Here is a 20743-nt window from a genome sequence, read left to right as displayed (position 1 = left end):
CACCATGGCCTCAAGGCTCGAGTAGTTTTTATGATTAACCATGTATTTAAACAAGGACACCAGATGCTGTTGTGCCTTAACAAATTAAAACTCTGGTGTCTCAGAAGCATGTTGGATAAATACTGGGCTCCAAAGCCTGCCTTTGCCATTTCCTGTCATGCAACTTTCCGGGGGTAGGACGTTGAGTCTGCAGCCTCCAGCACTGCCCGACGCCATGGCAAGTACGGCCTCTTATCAAGTGATTAGAAGATGAATACTTATAACAAGAAAAAATTCTAATTTCTTCCAACAGCTGACATCTCTTTGGCGATGCTCAACGAGTGACAAGGTGTTAAAAAACGAAAAAGGCATCATCTCGCCGTGGGGCCAGAGCTGTACTTTTCATTTCTGGTAGGAGCCAGCAGCCCACGGATTTACGGTCAGCGAGTGCCGCCCCGCATGGTGGCGGCTCCGGGAGCCTCGGCCAGTAGCTGCGCTTCCTGCCTCAGCCGTTAAAGCCACCTCTGCGGAGACGCCCCGAGCGCGGGCCGGGGGGAGGGGTGCAGACAGGTGCGCCCTCTGTTTGGAAATACACAAAGGGCCGGCGCCGCCGCCGCTGTGTCCCTGGCAACTCCACGCACGCGACGCGCGCGCACTTCCCGCGGCCCCGCGGCGCAGAGGGCGGGAGGCCGGGTGGCGGCGGCGGGCGGGGCCTGGCGGCGCGCGCAGGTGGCCGCGCGTCGGCTGGCGGAGACCCTCGGCCTGCTCGCGGACGCGGCGCCTGGGAAGCGCGAAGCCGGCTCCGCGCGGCGGCGACGGCGCCCGCGCTGTAGGGACTTGTAGTCCGCGTGCCTCCCGGGCGCCTCCCCGGGGTAGGCCGGCCCGGGCGTGCCCGCCCGCCGCACGCCGACTTCCTGCCGCTGCCAAAACTACACCTCCCGCCGTCCTCTCCGCTCTGGGGCCGAAAGCGAAAACAAATTCTACGCTGCGAGGGTGCTGCCCTCCGCCGGGAGCCCCCTCCCGCTCCCCGCCCCTCCGGCGCCCTCCGGCGAGGTGGGGAAACGCAGGGCCGCGGCTTTCTCTTTTGGTTTCCTCGGCTCCCAGCGAGGGGAGCGCGCGGCGCACGCAGGCCTCGCTTCACCCGAGCCGGCCCGGCGCGCGCCGGCGGCAGAGCTTTCCTCGCCCCACTCCCGTCGGGACCAGGAAACTTGTCGGGGCGGCGACCCTCGACCCGGTGCCCGAGCGGGGCGGCGAGGCGGTCGGGAAGTGACTGCTCCCTCTCGGGGCGCTCTTTCATCCCCCCGTGCCCCCGGGGCGCGTGGTCCCTCCGGGGAGGCGGCCGCGTGTGGACGGCCATGCACTAGGCAGGGCTCCCTTATGCGCCGGGAGAGCGCGGACCGCTGCCTCGGGCCGCCGCTTGCCGCCGCTCGCCGAGCCGGAGCCGGAGCCGCCGCCTGCCCCAGGCCGGGGCGTCGAGCAGCCGGCGGCGCGGCCATGTGGGGCTAGCCCGCGCGCCTGGCCTGCAGCGGGACCGGCAACATGGAGGCGGCCGTCGGCGCCCCAGACGGCGGGGACCAGGGCGGCGCGGCGCCCCGCGAGGACGCGACGCCCATGGACGCCTATCTGCGAAAACTGGGCTTGTATCGGAAACTGGTCGCCAAGGACGGGTCGTGCCTGTTCCGGGCCGTGGCGGAGCAGGTAATGGGCGGGGGCGGCGGGCCGGGGTGGGACGCGGCGGCTTCGCTGCCCCGGCTGCCCACGTCGCGGGCCGCGCGTGGTCCCGCTGTCGTCACAGCGGCCCATTGTGGCGCCGGAATGGTACTGAGAGTTGAGGACAACTTGTGAGGCCTGCGCGGAGCGTGACTGCTGGGATCTGGCGACATGCTGGTGCTTCAGTTGGGTTCCGCATTCACCTTCCCTCTGTTTTATGAGCGCGGCGTTCACGCCAGTAAACCACACGTTTCCTAGGGGAGGTGGGGCCCCCGGCTCGTGGAGCACGGTCACCCCCACCCCCTGCTTAGTGGACTTTGGAATGTGGGCCAGTCAGGCTCACCGAGGTCACTTAAAGCAAGGGGTTTTGAGAAAACCAATCTTTTACAAATGTAGAACATTTGGAAGTAATTGTGCTTGAGTACATTCCACACCTCGTTATCCTCTGCGAGGCAGTGGAGGTATACCAAAAAGAATTTACATTTTTAAAAAGTATTTTTTGTGTTGGTTGGAGGAGGGAATGTTAAAAACTAGGATTCTCTAGGCCTTTCTGGACCAGATTTACCCCCTAGTTAATGGCCAAAATCATTTTTAATAAGAGTTGCTTAGAAATGTTTATGATTTTTTTGAAAGCTTGTTTACTGTCATATAGTACTGTACATTGTAGGTGTGCAGTAACCCATCCTGTATTTGAAAAATAGCTGCTGAAGTAGTTGGATAAAAAGTTTCACATCATTGCTCCAGTATTTGGTCATACCTTTCACAGTTTGCTTCCTTTTGACTAAGAAACAACTCCTCCTCACACCCTGTGGGGTTTTTAATCATGTTTCTTTTCTTTCTTTCTTTCTTTTTTTTTTTTACCCATCACTTTTTCAGAATGCTAGATAGCTTTTAGAATTTCTATTTGTGAATAAATGTTTTATCTAACATCTGGAGACTCAGTCTGTTCTCTCTCTTTTTTTTTGTGGTATTGGGAACTGAATCCAGGGGCACTGTACCACTGAGGTCCTCCCACAACCTTTTTTTTTTTTTTTAATTTTGAGACAGGGTATGGCTAAGTTGTTTAGATTGACCTGGAATTTGCCATCCTCCTGCCTCAGCATCTTGAGTAGCTGGGATTACAGGCTTGTGCCATCACGATGTCTGGGTGTTCTTGTTCCTTTTTTTTTTTTTTTAATCATCTATAGACCAGATATTTATTTTCAAAGGTCTCTTGTTTTTACATATATAGCATTGAATCTTTCTTTGAAACAATAAATTGGTTTAATGGGGACAACTTTGCTTTGTTTTAGGCACTGGTAGTGAAACATTCTCTTTAAAGTTCTCCAAACCAGGCTCTGTCTTTTTCAATTCATTAGACTGCTTGGATTTTCAGAAATTTAGGATGTTCAGTGAGTGGGATATGTTCACACACCCACCCCAGTACTTACTATTAGTAGGTAAACATTCTGCCCCATTTGTGAATTTTCCAGATCTCCATCTGTTGTGCTTCCTCTGTCTCAGCCTTTTTGGACTCCTCAACTTCTCCAGAAGCAGAAGAGATGAAAGTGAAGTCAGCCCATAGTTATTATATACTGTTGGCTTTAGCAGGAATTTGGTCAGGAAGGCGGTAGAAATTAATATATGGAGTTGAATTATCCAGATCCTAGTTACTGAAGCAGAAAGGTTTGTTTCCAATGTTATATGCCATAAATAGTTGGTGAACTTGGATTATTCAGAAGCCTGTCCGTATTGTAGTGGAATCTATTTTTAAGTATTTTTGTAGGTGCAAGAGCTAGTTAACACTAAAAACTCATTACTACATTATTTTGTATCTTTAATAATGGGATTTAGGTTGGGCATAAGGGACTACCTTCTCCGGTTATCTGGCTGATTTTGAGCTTAGTTCAAAGAGGTGAACTTTGGGGGAAGACTGGGTTATTTGGCAGATAGGACTAAAGGTGTAGCAGTTGTGGCTAAAGGCAGAGTGTGGGGAAAAGGGAAATATCACCAAACTCAGGCTGCCCTTTTAAAATGAGGACAAAGCATTTTCTTTTAAACTAATAATTTTTGTATAAAATCACTAGATAAAATTTCTAAGGAGTCAGTAATCTAAATGGCAGTCTGTAGAGAAGGGGAGGGGACTTCAGTTTCCCACCAGATCACCTTTTTTAGGTGGACCCTTCCCTTTTTTACAGTAGTGGATTTGGGCCTGCAGGAGAGGAGGCCTGACCTGAATCAGCTCCTAGCCATAGAGCTAAAAATAGGGTACTCTTAAAGGACTTGCTAAAACAGTGTCTCCTCCTTTCCCAGTGTTTATCACTATCTAGTCCTAAGGAGCGATGGAAAGCCTCCTCCATATAGCTTGTTAGCTTGTCAGTTTATTAGATTATTTTTATGTTTGCAATAGTGTGTAAAGATGGACTTTTACCATACCATTTGAATTCTTCCTGAGGTCCTTGAACTTGTGCAGAAATTTACTTTTTATAAAGTTGCCATTTATCCTTGCTTGTCTTGTAGTGTTGGCTTTATAAATTACTAGCACCCCACAATTTGTGGAAGTTGAGAGTTGAATTTTGCTCCTGAATAACAGGTTCAGATTGATTCCATGTGCTAACATCTTTGTTAAAAGAGGAGAAAAACCATTAGATATGCCTGCCATTGTTTTTAATGGGAAATAAGCTTTCCTAACTTACGCCTGCCACCTGTTGCTAGGTAAGTGGCTTTAACACTAGCTCTACTTTGCTAATGGCAGGAAAGACCTATCGGATGACACTGTGGCTTACTCATACTAATAATGCCTTGATTCATAATAGCGTCTAACGTTAGCTGCGGGAGTGTTGGCCGAATGTCGTTTATGGAACTGGCAAAAAAAAAAAAATGTGGGTTTCTTTTTTTTTTTTAACCGAGTATTGAACCCAGGAACTTATACTTGCTAGCATTCTATAATTGAACTACACCTTCCACCTCGTATGGTAGTTTTCTTAATATAAATACATACACACATGGTAGTTTAAATAACATGGGCAGTCCTTCCTAGGCTGGAAGCTTAGAAAAAAGGCTATTATTTAATAGTGTTGCAGATAGCAATGAAGGTCTACCCAGTGAAGCTGAAAATCAGCTAGTAAACTGAAAATCAACTCAGTTGCTAACCTTAGCTAGTGCATCTTCAATGTGTCACAGTGTAATAAGACATAGTGACTGTCCAGACAGTTGTGCCTGTGGTATATAAATTAGACTTGACTGTGATCCAAGGGGAGCTATAAAATGTGTAATTGGGGGTCTTGTCTTTCTGAATTCACTCAAGCTGAATATGTAGGAGACTCACTCAATAGGAACTGTAACTTAATTTTTTTTTTTCTCTTTTGGGGCACTCTACCACCGAGCTATATCCCCAGCCCTTTTGAAAATTTTAAAATTTTGAGACAGGTCTTTGCTAAGTTGCCAAGTTTTCTGATCTCCAGTACCATACCCACAAAAAGAGTTATGACTTGGTGGTGCATACCTGTAATCCCAGTGGGCTTGGAAGCTGAGGCAGGAGGATTGCAACTTCAAGACTTGGCAATTTAGTGAAACCCTACCTCAAAATGAAATTTTAAAAAGGGGACTGGAGAATGTAACTCACTGGTAGACCTCCTCTGGGTTTAGTGCCCACCCCAAATACCAAATCCCAAGCCTCTTGGGATGACAGCACACAGCTATTTTACATCCAGGCTGCCTACTTTGGTATTCTTTTGAGTCTTGTAAACTTGGTAAAGATTTATTTTAAGAATCCTTTAATTTTTCTGAAATCATAATGGACTTAAATTTCCATTTAAGGACACTAAGTATATTCAGAATTATTGGAGGAAAAAATATCTATCTTGTACAGGCTTAAGGCCTCAAATAGGATTACTAATGAAGTTGAGTATTCTCTTTTTTAACAAGCACAGATTGAGGCTTTGTTGCTGAGTAGCAGGTATTCTGTTAGCTCTGGTTTCTGAAGCGCAAAGTTATTGTAGAGGGCTGGCAAGTGAGGAAAGGAAATCGTCTTAAGTTTACTAAAGTGTCCTCAGAGGAGTGATTTTAGTGACTTAAGAGAAATAGTAATGCATTCTTTATAGAATGAATCTGGCTTAAGGAATATTGCTCCATTTCTGTATGTCATGCCATCCTTGTGCTTAAAGGAAGAGTTGAGATTGAGTAAAGCTATCAAAATTATAGAAAGGGGAATGGAGGGAGACTGATACAAAGAAGGCATCAGGTTGTAACTTAATCCACTTTTAACAAAATGCTTAATAGTGTGTTGCTTTTTCTTTTTAGGTATTGCATTCACAGTCTCGCCATGTTGAAGTTAGAATGGCCTGTATTCACTATCTTCGGGAGAACAGAGAGAAATTTGAAGCGGTAATTTATAATTTCTAACACATGGTGTCTTGACTTGCATTTACATTTTGGTCTCTAGAAGCGTCCTGGTGGAAATGTCACAGCCTGGGTATTTGAGTTTTGAAAATAACCCTTGTTAAAAAATCATTATTGAACTTAAATCCAAACATATTCATTAGTGATTTTTCAAGGCTATTTTGTGTTACTCATTTATACATTTAGGAAGTTTCTGTGATGAAAAAAACAGTTGTGAGGGGATGGAAGGATGACCTGGATGGGAGTCTTGTGTACTGTACATTAGCACTTGATATGCTCAGGGAATTGGGGATTGAGATTAATTAAGAGTTTCAGATTTGAAGTGTAAAAAAGATGATGAACATAAGTAATACTGAACCCTTAATTTTATCAGAAGGCATTTATAGATTTTTAATTTTCAGAGCTCTTTGTGAAATAACATCAGAACCCTAATTATATAAATGTTGATTAATAGTTAATAAAATGTTGTATAACAACAGTATAATTTTCTCAGTAGTATGTAATAGGCTTTGAAATAAGTTGCCACCTGACCTATTTTCATTACATATTCAAAGTCTGATAGGATTTATTAGTTATTGGTTTTATGACCTAGAATGACGTAACCTTACAACTTTTAAAGGTGCTTTCCTCCATTGACTCATAAAGAACATTGGACTTTGCAAATAACTAGATTTTTAAAATTTGTTCTTTTTAGATAGACATAACAGTAGAGTGTGAATTGACATTATACATACATGGAGTATAACTTCCCATTCTTGTGGATGGTTGCACACGATGTGGAGTTAGACTGGTCATGTATTCATATATGAACATAGAAAAGTTATGTTCAATTCATTCTACTGTCTTTCCTATTCCCATCCCTTCTCCCTTCCTTTCATTCCCCTTTGTCTAATCCAGTGAACTTCTTCTATTTTTTCCCTCCTACCTTCCCTTATTTGTTAGCATCCACATATCAGAGAGACCATTTGGCCTTTGGTTTTTGGGGTTTGGCTTATTTCTCTTAGTATGATAGTCTCCCGTTCATTTACTGTCAAATGCCATAGGTTCATTCTTCTTTATGGCTCAATAATATTCCATTGTGTGTATATACTATGTTTTCTTTATCCATTCATCTGTTGAAGGGCACTTGAGGTTGGTTCCATAGCTTAGCTATTGTGAGTTGAACTGCTGTGAACATTGATGTGGCTGTGCTACTGTAGTATGCTGATTTTTAAGTCCTTTGGGTATATGCTGAGGAGTGTGATGATTAGGTCAAATGGTGGTTCCATTCCAGATTTTCTGAGGAATCTCCATACTGCTTTCCAGAATGGTTACACCAGTTTGCAGTCCCTTCAGCAATGTACGAGTGAACCTTTTCCCCCATGTTTTCACCAACATTTATGGTTACTTGTATTCTTGATAATTGTCATTCTGAATGGAGTGAGATGGAATCTCAGTGTAGTTTTAATTTGCATTTTTTTAATTGCTAGAGATGTTTAACATTTTTTCATGTATTTGTTGACTGTTCATATTTTGTGAAGTACCTGTTTAGTTCCTTAGCCCATTTATTGATTGGTTAGCAAATAACTAGATTTTAAGACTTTAAAGAGTTTCTCTTCGTTGAATGTGCTCCTAGATTGGTATTCTCTATATTCAGGCGAATTCTGAATGTTATGGTTAGGATGGGTAGTTAAAAATACTAGGAAGGAGAGTTAACTTGCTTAATCAGATGGTTTGAAACCTAGTCTTATGGTATGATAGTTGTGAAGAGTGGAGAAATAGAGTGGTCTATAAATATTTGAAGAAATTACATGTGGATTAATCATTATTGACCCTGAAGGTAAAGCTTTGTTGGTAATGTGAACATTGTTAACATTGGTTGAACACTTACTATGTGCCAGATATTGTTTTAAGTGCTTTGCATGTATGTATTTAGTTTGTATAATGTTAGGAGATATGATCAGTGGTTGAAAGTTCTGAGGGGAAAAGATTTACTTTTCTTATAATAAGAACCTATTGGCCAGAGTTGGAAAGGTGTGTTGTGGGAAGGGATATGCCTTACTACTGACAGTGTTCAGCCATGGCCTAGCTAGACATTTTATGCATAGAAAGAAGACTCAGATTGGATGCATGCAGGTTTGTGTTGGAAAACAGATCTTTCCCAGCTTTAAGTGGCACGATGGGTTTCTTTTAAGTCTGTAAATAATTAGCATCTGATTGGTGTATTTAAAATGTGTGTTAAAATTTAAGATGCTTTTTAGAAACTTGTTAATATACAATTTATGAAAGAATCTCAATCTTCAAAAAAAATCCATGGATATTTAAAAGATTTTTTATAGACTAGGAAGTATGTTTTTAATGTACCACTTAAGTGGAACTATAAGCTAAATAAAATTGACTATGGTGAGTCAGATGTATGTCTTTTAGAACTTTCTCAAATTAGTGCAGTGAGAAAAACAAGGTGGGTGATCATATAGTGTGAATAAACTAATTTTATGTTTAAGTAACAGTGAATCAACAATATTAGAAAAATTCTGTTAATGCTTCAGCATATCTTTAGCATATCTTTAGTTCTCATCTTTTAGATATCTGACCTAAGAGACAACAAATACTCATATCTGTATTATTAGGATAACACGCTTTCTTAGCTATTATATCTGTCTTTGTTTTCTTTTCTTACACACACTGACCACTACCAAATTTATCCTAAATCACTGTTTTCATTGTGTAATTTCTCAGTTCAAGATGTCATACGCAGTGACTTGACTCGACTTTCCTGTCTAGTCTGAAGTTCCTGCCTGGGTGAAGGCCCTCTATAAACAGGCCCCCATTTCGTTTCCTCTCTCACTCAGCTCCCTAACAAGTTGCCCCACTCCCACTGTCCAGATATTGCTCCTGTCTTCCCAGCATGGGATTCTTCCTCCTCGTGCCACATGGACTTGCTGTGGAGTGTCTGCTCCCCTGTGTGCCCATCCAGATTCTGGCCAGCCTTCATCTTTAGTCACTCCATTTCCTGGAACTTTCCTGGCAGTGTTTCCTTCTTTAAACTCTCTTATATATTTATGGTCTTAAATTATTTCTATATATTGTCATAATTATTTATTTTAATATTACTGATGTAGCCTAGGTTTGTATAAGAACTCAGTAATTTAAAGTTAACAATGAAGCAGTTAACTGTTTTGAAATGTTTCTAAGATAACATTCCTAATAGACTTTTTTTTTTTTTTTTCCAGTTTATAGAAGGGTCATTTGAAGAGTATTTAAAACGTTTGGAAAATCCACAGGTATGCAGTAATGTTCTAAATATATTAATTTCTATTTGTATGTATCCAACATAATGCATTTGAAATTCATTAAGATGGAAGTTAATAGTGAAGTATTTAGCAGATTATAGGGATAGCGTACACTATTTCCTTGTAATATTTCCTACAACATCTAGGAAGACATTTTGCGGAGGGTTTATTTAGAAGACAATTGGAGCCGTGTACTAGAGTTTTCTCACTAAAGATAGGAGTCATGCGGTCTTTATCTTTGTCATAAAAGCATGTGAATGTAGCATACAAGATTGAAATAATGGTGATGAATTTCAGAATGCTGTGTTGGTTTGTGTGTGGAACTTGGTGGACAGGTGAGATTTGATCTTTTCCTTAAGCAACTGAGAAGGCAAAGTTCTTCCATGGAAGTTCCATTTCCCATGATTAACTTGTGAAGGGGGAGGAGAAAAAGGTGGCATGTCTCTACCAATTTCTGCTACCACATTTTCTCAATCATGTCGAAGTTAAAAAAGTTTTTTTTTTTCTGCTCATAAAACTCATGTTCTCACTGTACAAATCCAAATATCATGAAATGTGGGCTGGGGATGTAGCTTGATAGCAGAGTATGTTCTTAGCATGTTTTGGGGCCCTGGTTTTGGTCCTCAGCATCACACGTAAACAAACACATTCACGTACATGAACTGTGAAGTATCATGGAATGCCATTTAGAATGTTAAAATTTCACATTCATTGTCAACTTTTAAGAGAAAAATAGCTTTGGCAAAGAAAAAAGCTAAGAAGAGTTAGATAGGTGGCAAAGGGACTGTTAACATTGGAAGAAAGGTGTTTGATCAGTGATTGGGTCATCTGTTTGATTCCCTGTTGCTAATTGGAGTGTTCAATTTATGGGACAAGAATAACTAGTCACCCTGAGGATGTATAGATGAGATAACTAATTAGTTTCTCTGTTGTAGGGATGAGAGTCAAATACAAATTAGTAAAATGTGTGTCACAAGAAATATAGATGTGATGGTATAAGTACTCAAAAGTTTTATTTCCAGCTGGTTGATGAAGAGTTTGTGAGTTCACATTTGAAGTCTAATTAGATTCTAAATAAGCAGTGCCTGCACTGAAGGATGTTCTAGTCAGTGAAAACTGAGCAAGGCAGATGTAGAAAATAGATCAGTTTGTGTGGAGCATGAACATTCTAAGGTAAGAGGTAGTGAGAAAGAAGGCAGGAGTGTAGGCTGGGATCTGAACATGGGAGAGCCTTCAGTGTTGGACTCAATAATTTGGAGCGTATGTTTTAGAGCAGTGTTTCTCAAGATATTTATGACCTATTGGTTGTCTGCATCAAAATCACCTTGTGTGCCTGTAAAAAATCCCTGGCCCCCGTCCCACACGTAAACTTTCAGCTCTGGGATCTCTGCATCTGACATTGGAAAGACATCGAGATTTTTAAGATAGGACATGAGATTAGTGGTTACCATTTTTAAGATAGGACATGAGATTAGTGGTTACCACATCTCTAATTGCAACTGTTAGCTTCAACACTTTCCCCATCTCCCTTTCCTGCTTTATTTTTAGCTGTCATGCTTATATCAACCTATATAATATATATTTTGTTTATCTTTTTCCTCCTAGAATTAAGCTCTGAAAACAGATTTCTATATGTCTTGTTCACTGGTGTGCCCCAGAACCAGGAATAGTACCTGGTATTTTTAAAAAACTTATTTATTTAAAAAATTTTTTTGATGAACACAATATATTTGATTTATTTTTAAATAAATATATTTTAAATATATTTTATTTATTTAAAAAAAAAAAACCATATGGTGCTGAGGATTGAACCCAGTGCCTCACATGTGCTTGGCAAGCACTCTATCACTAAGCCGCAACCCCAGCTCATGCCTGGTATTTTTGTTGACTAAATGGACTGATGAAAAGAATACTGTGCAAAAACAGTTTGAAGTGAATGAGACCAGAGGTAGAAAAAACACATTGTATTTTAAAAAAGTTAAATAATTTGATTGACATATACTTGTACATATTTATGGGATACAGGGTAACATTTCAGTCTTATACAAAGTGTAATGATGAGGTCAGGCTGATAGGCATATCTCTCACTTCAAACATTGATCATTTCTTTGTGTTGGGAACACTAACAGTCTGTATTAGCTGTTTTCAAATATATGACAAATTGTTGTCAATAATTGCATCCTACTGTGCTTTAGAGTGTTAGAAGTTATTCCTCCTATCCAGTACACTCCTGTGCCTGGTAACCATCTCTCTGTCATACCCCTGACCATGTAGAAGTGAGAATGTGCAGTATTTGTCAGACCCATTTTAAAATTGTTTAAAATATTGCTATTATCTGGAAAAATGTCTCCATTGTATTAGGTATAAAAAGCAATAACTATAGTTTTACTCCAGTTTTGGAGACAAATACCCCAGGAAGGCCTTTTCTCTGAATCCACCCCAATTATATTTTTATTTGAATAAGTTTGAAACTTGGTTGTTTCCATATACTATGATCACGGATTCATTTTTCCTGAAGGTTACAATTTTCTCTGTTTATAAGCCTTTTTGAAAAGGATCGAATATTTTGATGCTTATTGGTTCCCAGAAGTTGAGCTTACAATTTGGTGTGCCTAATTGGTGATCAATGTGTGTATTTTGAATGAATGTTAAACCCATATCTTGTTATGAGTAGCTGGGAAGATGAAAACTAGAATGTCAACAGTTGTCTGTTGACAAATATTTTAGATGACTTTTACTTCTTTATAGAAAATACAGGAAACGACAAAGTCCCTTTATTAATTTGTTAATCAGAAAACCCCATATGATCTTTCATAATAATCTTTGTTCAGCATTTCAGGCTATTGGACCGTAAGGGTCTGAGCTTGGATCTACAAAATGGTAGTAGAAAGGGTCAGGCAAGGGAGGAAATGATGCAGTGTGAACTGAACTGAGATTGATTTGATTTGTGGTTTATTGGAAAAGGAAGGAGCTTTGAGCGCCTGGGCTGGGTGGTCTGGCCAGGTTTTTTTTTTTTTTTTTTTTTTCTTTTAAATAGGACTTCTTAGGGACATTCCACATCTGATTAAACCTCTTTGTATCTTAGATGCCTTCTGAACAGTGTTTTCTTCATCATTAACAACAAATACTTATAAATCATTCTGGTTTTTTCCTCCCTGATACATAGGATGTATAAGATGAAAAGAGAAATACAGTTGATGAGTAAACTCTTACTTCTTCCACTTCTCAAAGAAAGCATTTGTATCCTCTTGAAGATGCCAGTAGAGTATTTTTTTTTGGGAGTACTAGGGGTTGAATCCAGGAGCGCTTAACCACTGAACCACATCCCCAGCTCACCAACTTTGGAAGAATGTATTTTGTTAGCTTTAGTGAAGTAAATTGGCCTCTTGTCTGTTACATGTAACATGATATGGATTTAACATTCATACAGTTTCTTTGGTCACCAAACCTTTTTTTTTTTTGGTACTGGGGATCAAACCCAGCGGTGCTTTTCTGCTGAGCTACATCCTCAACTCTTTTTATTTTTTTATTCTGAGACATGGTCTTGCTAAGTTGCTGAGACTGGTCTTGAACTTTCATTCCTACTGTCTCAGCACCCCACCCCCCACCCCCCAGTTGCTGGGAATACAGACATGTGTCTCTGTGCCCAGCTAAATCTCACTGATTTTAAATGTACAACTTGATGGTATTTGACAAACATACACTATTGTGTAGACACCACCACAAAACATCATATAGGACATTTCCGTTGCTCCAGGAAGTTCCCCATGCCTTTTTGCATTTAATCTCCTTCTTTGACCTCCTGGTTTCTGGTAATCACTGGTCTGCATCCTCAGTTTTGGCTTGTTGAGGTGTGTATAAATACAGTGGTATAATTTGTAGTCTCATGTTTGACTTCTTTCACTTAGCATGATGGAAATACTTTTAAGATTCATCTGTGTAGTTTGGTTTATCAGTGGTTTGTTCCTTTTTACTGCAGAGGGTAATCCACTGGATGGAATGTCCACAGTGTATCTGTTTACTAGTTAGTTGATATTTGGATTCTTTCCAGTTTGGGTGTTAAAATTTTTCCAGTTAAAATTGAAGGTACTGTCAGCATTTGCCTATAGCTACAAGTCTTTATGTGGGCATATGATTTCTTTTCTCTTGGATCAGTGCTTAAGAGAAGAATTTCAGGGTCATGGTATTTTTTTTTTTTTTTTGTGCGGTGCTGGGGATCGAACCCAGGGCCTTGTGCTGGCAAGGCAAGCACTCTGCCAACTGAGCTATCTCCCTAGCCCAGGGTCATGGTAAATAAATGTTTAACTTAATGATAAATAGCCAAACTTTTTTGCAAAAAAATCTGTACTATTTTGCTTTTCTCATCAGCAATATGTGAGAATTCCAGTGCATTCACATCTTTGCCAGTGCTCACAGTGATTTTGATTAACATTTTTCTAATGATGTTGAGTATCTTTTTATGTGCTTATTTGCCATCTGTATGTCTTTGCTTGGGAAATGTTGATATTGCCCATTTTTTATTGTTGTTGGTCTTAGTAAATTAACAACAATAAGTCCTGCATTGGCTGTGTATTTTGCAAATGTTTTCTTCCAGCTTCTTCTTAGCTTTTCATTTTCCTAATAGTATCTTTTAAGGAATAGTTTAATTTTGATGATGATTTCAGAAAATGTAAATTATGTAGTTTTGATGTAATGTGGTGTGGTTCATTAGTTAAAACAGATTTGGCAGTAACTCTTTTCTCTCACCCATGAGAAAGTTGTGTATCAAACAACATGGAAAATGTTAAGTGGAATTAACAGCTTTAAGTTGGAAGGTAGTAGTCGTAGAACATGGATTCGTTTTCTATTAATAATTAATGACTGATCTTGGTTAAGGCAGAAGAGAATGTTTTATGATATCCATTGTTTACTTAACTGGACCACAACAGAATACATTTTGAAAGTGACTTATAAAAAAGTATTATTATTTAATAGTATTATTCTCATGAGAAGTCACATTTTGTTGTTTCTGGTAGATTTTTCCATTTTTTAAAGTGATCTAAATTAAAAAAAAAAGTAGTTTGTGTTTGTTGATCTAAACACTTTGCATTGTGATCTAAACATATCAGTGGATTTCCTGTAGGCCAGTAGGTGTCACTTGCAGCAGTTTGTGAGAAGCCGTGATTGTTGGGCTGAGGCCTATTTTAAGAAATCTATTTTAATATATGGCACCTGTTTCATTTTGAAAATGAAAGCCAACTTTTAAAAACTATTAAAATGAACTCTTTCTTTTCTTTGTGGTACTGGGGATTGAACCAAAGGCATTCCACCACTGAGCTCTGTCCTCCAGCCCTTGTTATATTTTTATTTTAAGACAGGTTCTCATCTGAATTGCTTAGGCTGCCTTTAAATTTGAATTCTTCTACCTCAGCCTCCCCAAAATTGTGCCAATTACAGTGATGCTTCACCACACTGGGCAAGATTGTCCTTTTCTGAGATGAAAACTTTGGCTAACATTTTTTCCTTATCTCAGTTTTTTCTTCCTGTAAGGAAGAAATGTCACTGTTCGTTTACCATAGCTCATTGTTTTCAGTGATCCCAGTCTTTACTAATTCCAAGTTTCAAAGTTCCTGTTAAAAGATTTTAAAGTATAGCTGTGTAAAGGATAAAGGATGGGGCTGGGATATAGCTCAGTTGGTAGAGTGCCTGCCTCGTAAGCACAAGGCCCTGGGTTCAATCCCCAGCACCGCCAAAAAAAAAAAAAAAAAAAAAAAAAGGATGAAAATGCTTCTTTCTTCATCTTGAATTTCTTCTCTACTGTCAGTTTAAGTAAAATGCATCTTTTCAGTTTCCTTCTATGCATACATATTCATACATACAGATAAGTATACCTTTTTGATTGTTTTACACAAGTAGATTTATTACTGACTTTATTTTTTAATTTAATAGACTCGTGTGATTTTGACCTGTTTTATATAAAGGTCTTCATTACGTAACGATACTCACAATAAAAACTTATTAGCTGTGTTGTATAATGGGTATGAATAGCGTGTTGTATAAAGTATATTATAAAATCTGTAATGCTCTCATGTGCTTCCTTTTTTTATTATCTTTGATACAGGAATGGGTAGGACAAGTGGAAATAAGTGCCCTTTCTCTTATGTACAGGTAAACACTGTAATAGCATAAGTAAAAACATAAAATCACTGTGAAATTAATATATTCCATTCTATTAAAAGTGTTAAAATAGCAAGGCTGTTTTTACACATGGACCTAAAACATCCTAATTTTGTGTGTGTGTATGTGTGTGTATTGCATCAATTAGATTTTGACTTTAAGTTGACAAGATTTAGAAGTTTTAATTATCAAAATATTTTTGGGAAAGGATACAGAAATTTTTCTTGCTCTGCCTATAAAATAGCCCTTATCAACCTTATAGAGAAATAATCTAGTTTCTTAGGCCAGTAACATTGAATAGCCAGTAGATTAGAGCTAAAAAACAGGTGTGTTGTTATTCAGTTCTACTACCTATACCCCATATAAAGGAGCAGATCAGTACTTAGCTTTTTCTATTCAAATGTTTAGGTTTTTCTCTTTACAACTTCTGTGAGTTCTATGTCTCCCTTTAGAATCATGTTTGAAGTTTTGTGTATGTGTGTAACACTCGTACACATAAACAATCAGAATTATATATGAAATTTTATTTTCTGGTAAAGATACTTTTATATGGGTATTTTGCTTCTTAGTTATATCATTACTATCTCTTTTTGCTACTCTTTCCAGTGTCTAGAACATTACCTGACACTTATTAGATTTTCCATAAGTGCATTGATGAATGAATTATTAAATTTAAATTCATGAAGCATATTCCTTTAAAAGTAATTTCTAAATTTTATTTTCAGGAAAGATTTTGTAATTTATCGGGAACCAAATGTTTCTCCTTCACAAGTAACTGAAAATAATTTTCCTGAAAAGGTAAGAATTTTTCAGTGTTTGTAAAGGATTTAAGTAAAAGAACCACTAAGTTACTACCTTGACCTACTACAGTGTAATTATAAATGACTTTTTGGGATATTTTTGTGTGAAGGTTATAAAAATATGGTATTCTGAGTTTCTTTTTCTTTTTTTTTTTTGCGGTGCTGGGGATTGAACCCAGGGCCTTGTGCTTGCTAGGCAAGCACTCAACCAACTGAGCTATCTCCCCAGCCCGGTATTCTGAGTTTCTTAAGGAGATATTAATCATCATTGAGTCATTATTTTGTATTTCCTCCATTATTGTATTGAACCTGCTTAAGTAATTTTAGTAGGGACACTGAAAAAAATTATATCACTTGTGTATATGATGAACTGGGTTGTTACTATTGTTTGGTGTCAGTATAAATGTTAAATAGTAAAATAATTTGTGAAAGTAGACTACTTTACATCCAGAAATTCTTTCGTAATCATGTATTTCCCATTGTAAAGATAGTTTAAGTGGCAAGGGTGTTAATATGTCATCTGCTCATAAAGCAGAAACAATGGAAAAATTTCATGAACCAAAAAGCAAGAAAAATCAACTATTTTAAGTGAATTTTTCTTTTAATTTGCTCTTTGTGAACTGCAGTCCAAGTTGAAGGGACTTGTGTACCACTGTACTTGTGGTAGGAAGGGGAAGAGAGTGAACTAATACCTTTATATGGTCTTTGCTATGGAGCTGGGCTGTACAGCTGCAGTTTTTGAATAAATTTCTCTATTCATTATTAACTGAGTATTTAAAAAGTACTAAAGTTGTAAAGAAGCAGAAAAATATTGTTTTTGATTCTGTCTCTTAAAGGTTACCATTACCAAGGTTTTGGAATTTTTTTTTTTAAATGGTCTTTTCGCTTTGTTTTTAAGTAATTGAAATATTTTCATATATTGTATTTGTGTGTGCAGAGCTAAAACAGGTAGTGATTCTGTAAAATTTCTGTATGTCATTAAGAACTTAGTGATTTAATGGCTGTATTGCCTCTGGGAGTAGTATAGTTTAACAACATGGGAACTTTAGGTTGCTTCTGAAATACTTTTTATTTGCAAATGATACAGTAATACAGAGGCATTGCAGATAGAAGTTGATTTGTAAATGTTGAATGAGGCTGAAACATGTCTTGTTTTTCCCTTTCAGGTGTTACTGTGTTTTTCGAATGGAAATCATTATGATATTGTCTATCCCATAAAGTATAAAGATAGCTCTGCTATGTGTCAATGTAAGTATCACGGTGTATTTATATAGAAAATTTTATTCCTAAGCTGTAAGGATTTACAAGGTTTTTTTTTTTAGAGAAGTTAGTGTGTAGCTTAAACATTTGAATGAGTTAGCAAATCAAGGATTTGATTATTTTTGGCTCTCAGGTAGGATTTCCTTTTTTTTAAATTTTTATTTATTTTTATTGTAAACAAATGGGATACATGTTGTTTCTGTTTGTACATGGAGTAACAGCATACCATTTGTGTAATCACACATTTACATAGGATAATGATGTTTGATTCATTCTGTTATTTGTTCCTTCCCACCCCTCTTTTCCCTCTATACAGTCCCTCCTTCCTCCATTCTTGCTCCCGTCCCACCCCCCCATTATGTGTCATCATCCGCTTATCAGCGACATCATTCGTCCTTTGGTTTTTTGAGATTGGCTTATCTCACTTAGCATGATATTCTCCAATTTCATCCATTTGCCTGCAAATGCCATAATTTTATTCTTCTTTATAGCTGAGTAATATTCCATTTTATATATATATATATGTATATACACACACACACACACACACACACACACACACACACACAGAACAGTTTCTTTATCCATTCATCAATTGAAGGACATCTAGGTTGGTTCCACAATCTGGCTATTGTGAATTGAGCAGCTATGAACATTGATGTGGCTGCATCTCTGTAGTATGCTGATTTTAAGTCCTTTGGGTATAGGCCAAGGAGTGGGATAGCTGGGTCAAATGGTGGGTTCATTCCAAATTTTCTAAGGAATCTCCACACTGCTTTCCAGAGTGGCTGCACTAATTTGCAGCCCCTCAGGTAGGATTTCTTAACCTTGGCACTGTGTACATTCTGGGTCAGATAGTTTTCTGTTGTGTTACTGTCCTGTGCAGTTTAGGGTGTTTCGCTGCATACTTGTCCTTCCCCCAGTAGATGCCGCTTATACTTTCTTAGTCACTTGTGACGATCAAAAATGTCTCCAGATTTTCCCAAATATTTCCTAGTGGATTAATTGCCTTCTTCTACCACTATTTGAGGAAGATGCTCTAAGAGAGTAGAAATGGCTTCTTCCCACCATTATACCTCTAGTCATCTGTTGTGACAAAGCACAATTTTCTCATACAAAGGAGTGGTGCCAGGCATGTAACAATTTCCCTGTTTTGTTTTGTTTGTACCTGGAATTAAACCAAGGGGTAGTTTAACCACTGAGCCACGTACCCAGTCCTTTTTATTTTTTTTGAGACAGGGTCTCACTAAATTTCTTAGGACTTCCCTAGGTTGTTAAGGCTGTCTTTGAACTTGCGATCCTCCTGCCTTAACTTCCCAGGTTCCTGGGATTACAGGTGTGAGCCACTGCCTGGCCCCTAGCCCTTTTTACTTTGAGTCAGGATTTTACTAAGTTGTTGAGGCTGACCTCAAACTTGAGATCCTTTAGGCCATAGTAGCTGGGATTACAGGTTGCTGGGATTATTAGTGTGCACCACTGTGCCTAGCTTTTCTCCTTGTTTTTAAGCTAATATTGACCAATAAAGGATATATGTAACATTTTTAAAATTTCAGTTCCATTTTGAGATAGGAATGTCTAACTGTCATCCTGGGTTATTTCTTCCCTTCCTCTGTCTAGTCAAAGTCTGGATATTTCAGTTTTGGGAAAGTTTTGAGCTCCTGTAGCTCGCTATTGCTATACTTCTAAGATGGGTGGTAAGCACTCCTATTACAGAATCTAGAAGGTAGATGGTCTGGGAGAAGTTGGTTTTTCAGGAGATTGATTTAGATGATGAGCTCCCATTGTGCCTGAATTCTCGGTGCACTTTATTTGATAAAACTCACCATAATTAAAGTCAAATGAGAGTCTTAAAATTCATGTATTTTTGAGTTTTTTTTTTTTTTTTTTAAATCAAAGTTGTCTAAATACACTTCTTCATAGAGTAGTTTTTTTGTGTGTAAATGTGTTGCAGGGGTTGGGGGTTACCATGGTTGAGCAAGAGGTGCTCTGCCACTAAGCTCCATCCCCAGTGTTTTTTTTTTTTTTTTTTTTTTCCTTTTAGTTTTTTTGAGATAGGGTCTCACTGAGTTGCCCAGGCTGGCCTCAAAGTTGGCATACTTCTGCCTCAGCCTCCAGAGTATTTGGGATTTATAGGTGTTGTGCCTCTATTTCCAGCTGAGAATACATTTTCTTTTTTTCTTTTTTTTTTTTCTCATCTTTATTGTAAACAAATGGGATACATTTTGTTTCTCTGTTTGTGAGAATACATTTTCTGATCAACCCTTTCTCCTTCCCTCTCTTTTAAGGACCAAGCCCAGAAACTTGCACATGACAAGATAAAGTATGCACTCTACCACTGAGCTCTATCCCCAGTCCCTGCAACAGTTTCTTTTTAGTTCTTCATGTAAAAATACAATTGAGCTAGGTTATATAGTCAGACATCTTATTTCATAGACACCTGAGAAGTGCCTTGTCTCAGGTTGTAGTTGGTGGTAAAGTAAGGCTTAAGACTAGCATCCAGGTCCTGTAACTAGTAATCTAGTGTACTCTTTGCTATTCTATATTCCTCTTTCTAGCAATCTTTTTTTTTTTTTTTTTTTTTTTTTGGGGTACTGGAGATTGAACTCAGGGGCACTTAACCACTGAGCCACATTCCCAGCCCTTTGGTAGTTTTATTTATTTATTTATTTTATTTTTTAAAATTTTATTTAGACACGGGGTCTCATTGTTGCTTAGGGCCTTGCTAAATTGCTAAGACTGGCTTTGAATTTGTGATCCTTCTGTCTCAGCCTCCTAAGCTACTGGGATTATAGGCTTGTGTCATTGGACCCTACTCTCTATCAGTCTTAATGTTTCTCATGTCTGTGTTCCATTAAAGCCTCTTATGACTAAGCATGTGCATGACATCTGTAAGTCTCAGTCTCCTCATCTGTACTTCATGTGCTGAGATTAAATTTGAGGATATATAGTACTTAGTGTGTGTGGAATATAGTAATTGCTCAGTGTTTATGATTATCTCCTTCATCAAACTTGTTTCACAGTTGTGATGACATTTGTATAGTGTTAGTTTTAAAAATGGTAGTGTTTGCATAATTTTTATATCTGTACAGAAAAATTGTAGTTATATTCTTGGTGATTTTTTTTTTTTTTTTTAAAAAAAAACTGACTAAATGTTGTAACTGACTAAATGTTGCCAGCACTAGTTAA

The 20743-nt window shown here is 38.8% G+C and overlaps 1 protein-coding gene and 1 non-coding gene across 3 annotated transcripts in view; both read left to right on the top strand.

Moving 5' to 3' along the window:
* Positions 1-290: 290 nt before the first annotated feature.
* Positions 291-20743, top strand: part of Otud4 (OTU deubiquitinase 4) — a 45501-nt gene continuing 25048 nt past the window's right edge. The window contains exons 1-6 of one of the 2 annotated variants that reach the window (XM_047566727.1): positions 291-390; positions 5971-6054; positions 9282-9332; positions 15442-15488; positions 16223-16295; positions 17464-17545. In XM_047566727.1, coding sequence (XP_047422683.1) covers positions 6007-6054; positions 9282-9332; positions 15442-15488; positions 16223-16295; positions 17464-17545 — 301 coding nt within the window. In that variant the 5' untranslated portion in view covers positions 291-390; positions 5971-6006. Of the gene's footprint in view, positions 391-1003; positions 1678-5970; positions 6055-9281; positions 9333-15441; positions 15489-16222; positions 16296-17463; positions 17546-20743 lie in introns of those variants that run through there. The other variant, XM_047566726.1, reaches the window with a different exon arrangement.
* On the top strand, positions 14997-15072 carry Trnat-cgu (transfer RNA threonine (anticodon CGU)). The gene has a single exon. It is a non-coding gene; the product is annotated as a tRNA-Thr (tRNA).

The sequence above is a fragment of the Sciurus carolinensis genome, chromosome 10 (genome assembly GCF_902686445.1).
Source record: "Sciurus carolinensis chromosome 10, mSciCar1.2, whole genome shotgun sequence".
In the NCBI taxonomy this organism is placed as follows: domain Eukaryota; kingdom Metazoa; phylum Chordata; class Mammalia; order Rodentia; family Sciuridae; genus Sciurus; species Sciurus carolinensis.
Note: the sequence above shows the minus strand (reverse complement) of the source record. Positions and strands in the feature narration are given on the sequence as shown.